This window comes from Populus nigra, chromosome 6 (assembly GCF_951802175.1).
Source record: "Populus nigra chromosome 6, ddPopNigr1.1, whole genome shotgun sequence".
Taxonomy (NCBI): Eukaryota; Viridiplantae; Streptophyta; class Magnoliopsida; order Malpighiales; family Salicaceae; genus Populus; species Populus nigra.
This window is the reverse complement of record NC_084857.1, coordinates 19,488,100-19,497,523: the sequence shown is the minus strand read 5'-3', so window position 1 is coordinate 19,497,523 and position 9,424 is coordinate 19,488,100. Positions and strand designations below refer to the sequence as shown.

At 35.1% G+C, this 9,424-nt stretch overlaps 1 protein-coding gene across 1 annotated transcript; it reads right to left on the bottom strand.

The window, feature by feature from the left end:
* Positions 1-241: 241 nt before the first annotated feature.
* LOC133697659 (zinc finger CCCH domain-containing protein 34) lies at positions 242-6,312 on the bottom strand. The gene is made up of 7 exons (XM_062120369.1): positions 5,875-6,312; positions 5,645-5,790; positions 5,372-5,437; positions 4,961-5,080; positions 4,543-4,848; positions 4,140-4,457; positions 242-1,281 (listed from the first exon to the last, which is right to left on the bottom strand). Exons 1-7 carry the CDS (start codon positions 5,960-5,962, stop codon positions 907-909), a joined length of 1,419 nt encoding a protein of 472 aa, XP_061976353.1. The 5' UTR covers positions 5,963-6,312; the 3' UTR covers positions 242-906.
* Positions 6,313-9,424: the final 3,112 nt, after the last annotated feature.

Genomic DNA, 9,424 nt, shown 5'->3' with positions numbered 1-9,424 from the left:
TCTAATTTGCATAACTACAAATGGATTCTGTGTTATTTTGCTTACCCACGAGGCCTTGAATTCACCTCACATCCACCAACAAGAGGGAGGGTGGGGGGAGGAGAAGGAGAGACAGAGAGCAAACACCAGTAAATTTTCCAGAAACCATCATTCTTCTCTGGCAAAATTTTACCTGATATGGCATGCATAAAGAGAGCACATACAAAATGAAGGAAATGACAGGAATAAATGAGAGGAATGATTATTACAGTCTGAGTAACTCTTCATATATTTGTATTTCATAATAGATCCATCAATAAAAATGTCAAGCATTTCAATTGTCACAACATAACTGTGTACCTAATCACATGTAAGGTAGCACTGAGATGCATGCCTCCTTCAAGTCTTTAATAAACCCCAGATGACAAAAAAGAAGGGAAACAAGAAACCTTCAAATTCCTTTCTAGACAAATTGGAAGCTTGTTCCCAAATTTGAAGAAATCATAAATTGATAGACATGAAGACACGGCTGATGTAAAAGGAAGAATGCTTTAGGATTTTTCTCTTACATTTTTGAGAAAGGATTGGGATATAAAGTAACAGACTCCAAAAAAAGGAGATGTGGATACAGATCTGCCTTGAGGAACTGCAGATTCATGGTTATTCGAAAGAACAGTGGAAGGCTATGCGGGGTTTGCTAAGATTTTTGGGCAATGGCCATAGCTTATTGAATATAAAAAACAATGGCCACAAGATTATATGAACAGAGATATTATCAGAGCTAATGTATGCTAGACCTGAATCATGGAACCATCTGAGCTGGGAAAATAAAGCCTCCTATTTGACGGCTGAAGCAAGAAAAAAAATGCTGTTTTTCATGAATTTGATAAAAAAGAGGAATGAGCAGGAGCTGTTTAATATCTTTTCTTAGCATGAGGTGCGTGCCCCTGTGTTGGTGCTGGTGCTGCTGGTGGTTGAAGGACCTGACTTTTGAACGCTCGAATGAGAAGCAGGTCCACTCTTTGAATATTTTGAACCAACTGATCCGCTAGGTGTGCTTGTTGACGAAGACAACCTGGTTGAACTGGAGTCCTTGCTGGGTTTGGACCGCAGATCTGAAGATGAGGATGATGGGGCCAGCGTGCCAATTGAAGATCCCACTGGATAGGGCGCAACTGGCATGTCAGCAAGAGAAGATGCAGATGGACTGTAACTCAGTGTTCCCATTGGATGGTCGAATTTGCATGCAGGCCCAAACTTGCACTGTCCATGTTGCGTGTAGTGAGTACAAGTTGGCGCACCCTGATTAACATGGATGAATATCAGATGCATGATACTGTACTAGGTTGGGATTCAACTTGTAAATAAGCATATGAACATATGGAAGCCTACAAAACAGCACACCCTGATATTACCTTATTTATGGCTTACTCCAGATCGAAAAGGAAAAAAAAAAAACACACACACACACACACACACACACACACGTATATATAGCTTGCTTAATGATATAATTTGGAATTTGAGAACCAAAATGAACATGTAGAGGATGCACAGCTAACAAAGCAGGATAATGACATTTTCAGGCTAAAAAGTAACCCACACATTGGTACAAGGGTAATTGTTAGAGCACAAGCAAAAATGACATAAGAAACCGCAAAAGAACACAAATAAATGACCAACCATACAGAAAAACTTTCGATTCCTCACACGATGCTAATGCATTTTACAGAACAAACTACAAATTTCAATCAAATTATAGGTCCTAAAGAGAAACATAAATCAATATGTCATGGCCTGACATTTAAAAATGATCTCACTTTGATGATGACCTAGAAGTTCGAACATGTAAAGGCAACATAAAGTCTTTGATTTTAGTCTTCTTAGGCCGATCACAAGATCTGCTTCAGCATGAGAAAATTAAATAACAATGATAAAATGTGACATGACAGCTAAAGAAATAGATGATAACAACTGTTTTACAATCTTCTACCCCGATACAAATTTGCCTGTGCAATGAACCCTCACCTTTCCAACCATGACCAGATAACTTTGAGACACTGGAGACAAAAAAACTAATCCCAACACCCAGTCCCACCAACAGTCTTCATAGAGCATGATCACAGACTTTGTTGCAATGACTAACAAGTGCAAATTACAGAGAATAAAGCAAGCACCACTTGTAAAATAAGTCCAAAATAGTATACTGAAGTAAATAAGTAAATGCAAGGAATAAAGACAGAAAAAAAAAATGAATTGACTTCCTAAAACCCTAAAGCTGCTTAAGAGATGCAACAAAGTCCAGTACACATCATAAAGACAATAACTTGTAACATCAATGCATCAATTACCTCTCTGCCCTAATCTCTATTGTGATCTCTCTGTCAGAATGTAGAAGCATGCCTTTATGAGTTCAATTTATCCATTTCAGAATCGTACTGGCAAAATTTCCATCCCAATTCACAACTCAAACACATCCACCAAATTAAGAAGTAGAAAACAAAGCAACAAGGATGAACAAACATGTCAATGCAGTCCCTAACCTAGACATATAGCAAGATGAAGATCAAAACATTAAGACAAAGGAGCATAATCCTCCTCCAAACTCCCATAATGGCCCAAAAACTACGAGGAGTGGCAAAAACCAAATATAGTAGCTAAAAATATTCCAGATTTTCATCGTTTCTGAGAATAACACTCCTGACATACAATTAGGACAGCACATGGAAATGTTCCCCACAAGGACTCTATCCTCAGCATGTAAAGATCAAAACACTGTTAAAAAAATTTTCTTCTGTTAAATATATAATAGCTTTTGTAACATCATGTCAGCATAAAAATTTTCATTCAAAAGATAACCAAGAGGCTACAAAGATGAACTTGTGTCATAGTAGCTATTATCTCAGGATGTAAATCACAATCCCATGTTTAGTTGATGATAAAGAAAATGCCCCAGGCTTATGGTAAGCCACGGAATATGTGACTGATCAGGAGACAGAAAGGAAGGCTAGCACATATTATCTCCCAAATAATGTTGAAATAAATCAGAAATAATTGGTAAAGAACAAAGAAACAGCATCCAGAGGAGTATGATGAGCAATGAAGAAAGTTTAGAAAGAAGTTTCCGGAAAATAAAACATGGAATTACCCTATAAAGCAGGAAGGTGAAGTGAAGACTGCAATCCAGATATTAAATGTTGTTCATTAGACTCAAAAGCTGGTTGGATTGTTTTTCAGCTTAACACTAATTAAAGATATAATATTATTTTGAACTAGGCCAGAATATAAAAATTTCTATGAAAAGATCCATTCCCATGACATTGCAGCTTAATTCCACGCAATACTCAACTGCAAAAGCTGTGAACCTGAAAAACTATCCAGTTTAATGGGTGAAAAAAGGCTGCCATATAATGGGAATAGACCCTTCTACTTTCTTATTAAGTTAAAATATCCCATAGAGAGAATTAAGGAAGCAATGTTGCTACTTGTATTTCAACCACACAAGCATAAATGGTAAAGTTCTATACATGCATGACAGATGCAATCTACAGAACAACATGCCACTGAAAAACTTCCACTGTCAAAATATCATTCTCACATGGCGCACCAGCATCCCAAGGCAAAAGAACAGCTATTTCAAGAAATAAAACTGAAGTGAAAAGCCTCACTAACGATGTGGTGCAGATGGACCTCCAAAAAAGCATCCAGAGATCAAGGGCAAGTTCCACATAATCACCTAATCTGATAAGATCTCAAAAATATCATACTGGAGGCAGGCAGGTGTATGCCAGAGTTGAGTCAGAAGATTCAAGGTTCTAACCATGTGAAATGAACTTTGTTTCACTAAGACTCTAATGAGAAAAAAAATAACTACCAAAAGGAAGGTCAGAATTTCTCTGAGGAAAATGAAGAAGGGAAAAGATAGAGAAAGAAAGAGCAAGTATACAATTGCAGCATTATGATTGCATAGCTCAAAACAAATATACATTCATAAATTCAGAAAATGTTGTTTTAATGACCTCCACCAAACCAGTCATAAATGCTATGTAGCAAGCAACAATCACTAGAGGTCTGATTAATTATAACATTTTGCAATTTTAGCAAGTAACAAACTAGAAATCCATGCCCTGACATGAGGTATTTTTAAGAAAAATACTTACAGGGCGTAGAGGAAGGCCCATGGGGCTAAGAACAACATTTGTTTTTGATGTGACCAATTCTGGGGGATGATGATATCTACATGAGGATTCGAATTTACAATCACCAGTTTTCATGTAATACTGACATTCTGGCTGGCCAGGTCTCTCTGGAAACACGTGTTCCTTCTGGGAACTGCTAGAAGGACCTTTTGCAGTAGGTATGGATTGATATGCTCCTGTATAAGCAGGTGCAGAAGGAGATAGTGGTGATATTCCATAGACTGATCCTGAGCCAACTGCAGGCTGAGCATTAGGAGAGGCTACTGGACTTACAGGTGCCTGCACCAGGAGAGATTGCAACTCAAAATGAATAGAAGTAGATTTGTCAAAATCTAAAGAAATAGAGGAATTTCCATTGACCTACCGGGTATGGACTCCAACTTGGATAGGGAACTAAGCTTGGGGAAAGCAACACGGGACCATAAGGACCTTGTACATAGGAGCCTGGTAGCAGAGGAGGCCTTGCAACCATTACACCATACTGTTGAGATGAAGGAACAGACGGAGATTGCATTGTAGGATATAAAGTATGGGCAGGCACCGATGCAACTTGTGGAGCCAGTGATCGTGCTGGAATTTGCATGTTAGCTGGCTGTGGATGGTGGAATTTACATGTTGCCCCAAACTTACACTGCCCTGTTTTAATGTAGTATGTACATTCCCTTTCACCCTGTTGTTAATTAAACTCAAGGAATCAGCAAACTTGACTTCATACTCAGTACAAAAAAGACCAACATGATCAAAGGCATAAATCTTGAATGCCAAAGTTAAGATATACAGACCGGGCGTAATGGGTATCCGTAATAATTTAGTGACACGGGTCTAACAGAAATGCCTCCCTGTTTAGGATGGTTGTACTTGCAGGAAGCACCAAATTTACATGTCCCTGTCCGCATATAATACTGCAAATAAAGTAAGAACAGTTTGATCAGTACAACCAGGAATCCCATGAAACATCAAACTAAACCAAACCAAACCAAAGGCATAGCTAATCAGCAAAGGTCCTAATTCAGTGAAAGAATTTACAATTCACTCAGTAAGAGATGGACACAGCGTAATGTAACGTAATCAATAGACATTGCATCAGCACTCACTTGGCCGAAATTATCATTAATGAACACACATTGTCCACAATCAACCATTTGCATACACAGCAATCACAGTAATCATTCGAAACCAGTGAAGTCGTGTACCTGGCAAAGAGGCTGGCCCACTCGTTCAGGAAACTCCCCTCCACCAGCCCTCGCAGCTCCCAATACCTAAAAACAACATCAACTACCACAATCAAACCATACGGATCTTACCATAACACCACCACAAAGCAAGCAAAGACCTCCTCCTCCACATTTAACAAAATTACAAAACTAACCCTCCTCCAATCACAATTCCAAAAGCCACAAGATCAAACCTAATTACTAAATACAAATCATTTGAAACTCAATTCGAGTAAAGTCAGTCAAAATTACCGCAGTCCGGTCACGTGGATGATTATACCGACACCTAGCTCCGTACCCGCAAAACCCGGTCCTCAAGTAATACATGCAATCTTGCTCATTAGGTCTTTCCGGGTATTCCGATTCTGTTTCCCCTATTTCCAATTGCCAAACACCCTCTACATCAACCACGCCAAACATAAGTAATCAAACTCAACAAAAACAGATCATTATTAAGTGAACATTGAATTAATGTAGGTTACCTTCAAGTCCGGTTTCCTGTCCTGAACCCGTCCATTCTAGTGCCGGATCGGATTGTGAGCCTTCTTGCACCCGACCGTACCGGTCCATTCGTACGGACCAACCCCGAACTTATCGGAACCGGACGGAAACACAAGTGAAAAACAAGCAAGTTTCTGCGGTTCTTTTTTTCGCAGTTACAAAATGAGACACCGATTAATGAGAGAAACCGTTCCTGCGTTATAGTTTCTGCTTCTAGAGATAGAAAGTAAAAATAAACTGATTAGATGTTTTTGTTTTTTGGATTTTTCAAGGAAAAACACATACAGAGAGAGAGAGAGAGATAGACAGTGTTTGGTATTCTGTTTTTTTGGGAGGTTTATGGATTCTGTGCCTTTGCTTTCACTTTTTCTCTCGCTTGAGCGATAGTTGTTGTTTGATCTCTTCTTTAATGTGCGTTATGCTGTTGGTGGTTTATTATATACGCGCCAAACAGAGCGGTAAGAACCTAAAATAATTGTTCTTTTTAAGGTAATAAGGAAAAAAGAAGAAGCAAAGCAATAAATTAAAAGTGTGACTTTATAATATTTATTTACTGACTTTTTTTGTTTTTGTTTTTGTTTTTGTTTTCGTTTTCATGAGACTGTATGAAGAAATATATTATTACAACCAACTTACTTTAGTTCTGTAGTTGTGAGTACGAGATGACGATAGTGTCCTCGGTTTTTGTCTGAGGATTGGACTGTTGGGGGTGGAGAGAGTTGTCTTTTTGATAAAGGGATATTACAAAAAGGGTAATGCGGGACGAATATTAATTTAAGTGATTAAGTAATCCAGTGTCAGTGAGTGCGGAGAGGTGTTTTCCTCTGCGTGGCATGCAAGGAGGATCTTCCTTGAAATTGGAAAAGTAATAGTCTTTTTTTAAAGAAAAAAAACTTTAAAGTGTTATTCATTGAATTTTTTTTTAATAAATCCAAGTATATAAAAAAGAAATTATAGGTGGAGATGTTTTTATTATTTTTAGTGGGTCATGTGTTTTATTTTTTATATTGTCTCTGTGTCTATCTCTTTTTTTAATGTGAGTTAAAGGAGTAGCTAATAAGATATTATTAATTACTCTATGAATACTATAAAATTTTTGATAAAAATTAAACTACAAGAGGATTGATAAGATGTGATCTAGTCAATTTTGCATGTCCAAAATATAACCCAAATAATCAATAAAAATATAATTTGCTAAAAAAATAATCACCACATTTTTTTTTAATATTGACATGACAACATATTAAATCAAGTCAGATCAACTCGAGTTAACCTGTCAAATCCTCTACTTAAGTCATGAGATCCTAATAACTTTATAGAAAATATTTTTTTTTATTAAACTCAATTCTCAATCAACTCAATATTGAATGATGAAATTGTAAACAAACCTTAAATAAAAAAATGAGTCAAGTCAACCCGAGTTAACCCGTCAAACCTAGATCATAAGACTGGTATAACCTATAGAAAGTAAATCAAATCAAATTATAAAGCTCAATTTTTTATCAACCCAATATTGAATGATGAATTTTTTTAAAAAATCAATTAAAAAAAGAACACAAAAAATTCTCAAGTTAATTGACTAAACTCGTAACTCGAGTCATGAGACCAGGATAACCTCATAGAACAAAAATCAAAATAATTTATGAAGCCTAATTCTCAATCAACACAATATTGAATGATGAAATTTTTAAAAAAATCAACTAAAAAAAGGGAGGGAACGAGTCAATCGACCTAACCTGTGACTTTGGTCATAAAACCATGATAACTCAATATAAAAAAATTAAAAAAAATTATGAAACTCAATTCTTAAACCCAATGTTGAAGGATTAAATTGAAAAACAAATTAAATAAAAAAAAAAGAAATGACTTAAGTCAACCCGGGTTAACCTGTCAAACTTAGGTTAAGAGACTGAGATAACTCCATAGAAAACAAATTGAAAAAAATTATATTGTCTAATTTTCAATCAACTTAATGTTGAAGGATGAAATTGAAAAAAATATTAAATTAAAAAATAAAAAAAAAACCTGAGTCAACCTGGCTAACGTGCAAAACTTGTGACTCGAATTTTGAGATAATGATAAACCTATAAAAAGCAAATCAAATAATTATGAAGTCTAACTCGCAATCAATCCAACATTGAAGGATGAAGTTGATGAAAGAATAAGTAAAAAAAGAAAAAAAAAGTGATTTGAGTCAATACGACTAACTCGCAACTCGAGTTATAAACCCGGGATAACTCTATATAAAGTAAATAAAAACAAATTATGAAGTCTAATACATAGCAAATGTCATGTTAGAGAATATAATTAAAAAGAATAAAAAACAATTCTTCAAAAAATTTAGGATCAAGTAGAAAAGGCCTTGCATCTCACTCATTGTTCATTGTTATAGTGAAATGCATTGCCCTCTTAGTATATAACTAGATAGATGGCTCGCACGTTGATGTGGCTTGATTCATAAATAATATAAATTGTTATTATAATGGCAGTTCAAAGTTAGAATTGTAAACGTTTTAATATTCAAGTTAGACTTGGCAACCCGCCAGGTCCAGGCGACTTGGGTTTGACGGTCAAGACAGACCCAAGAGCCTTGAGCTTGGCCAAAATGCCAAACTCAAGTTACTTGATTCTGGCAAAAAAAAAAAAAACTATAGATTTGATTTGAATGGTAAAATTAAAAAACTATTGTTATTATTATTATTATTATTATTATCACTAATAAATTTGAAAAAAAATATTATTACCATTGAAGAAAAACTATAAATTTGATTTGAAAGGATTAAAAACTATAAGAACTTAGATAAGACAAGTTTAATAATATTATATATATTTTTATTTTTATTTTTATTAAGAGAGCTAGACCCCATAAAGTTGGGTCTGGCTGGGGCGTCAGCCCAAGTTACTTGAGTCTGGAAGGTGATTTAATACCTAAAGAACTTGGGTCTGGCTTGGCTAAACCCCAGGAACTTAGGCATGACATGACCGAACCCTATAAGCTAAGGTCTGGCAACGACGCCAGACCCAGGTTATTTGGGTTTGGAAGTGTATGTCATATCCAAGGAATATGAGGTTTATTATTATTATTATTCTTATTCTTCTTCTTATTATTATTAGTATCCCTTCAAATCAAATTTATGGTTTTTTTAATAGTAATAATATATTTTTAAAAAAATTATTAATGACGATGATGATAATAATAATAATAATAATAATAATAATAATAATAATAATAATAATGAAGTTTTGTTAGATTAGGTTGAAATTTTAAAGTAGACTATGAGATTTTGTTTATATGAATTTATCAATAAGAATATGGATAACCTTTTTCTACATTTGCCTGAAAATGTACTTGGAATTTTTTACTCGTCAACAATTATTAATATTTGGATGCTTTTTTTTCTTTGATTTATTTAGTTACAAATTCAAGTAATTAAAAAGTATTTAATTACAATAACCATCATCTATCTTGTGTTATATATATCCGAATATTTATAGTTGAGGAATTATGGCAATCATAAAAGTTTAATGTTT

Coding starts and splice junctions, on each gene's coding strand:
- LOC133697659 (XM_062120369.1), bottom strand. CDS start 5,962: ATGGACCGGTACGGTCGGGTGCAAGAAGGCTCACAATCCGATCCGGCA. Junction 5,438..5,644: donor ATCCACGTGACCGGACTGCG/GTAATTTTGACT, acceptor TGTTGTTTTTAG/GTATTGGGAGCTGCGAGGGC. Junction 1,282..4,139: donor TGGGCCTTCCTCTACGCCCT/GTAAGTATTTTT, acceptor CATGTTAATCAG/GGTGCGCCAACTTGTACTCA.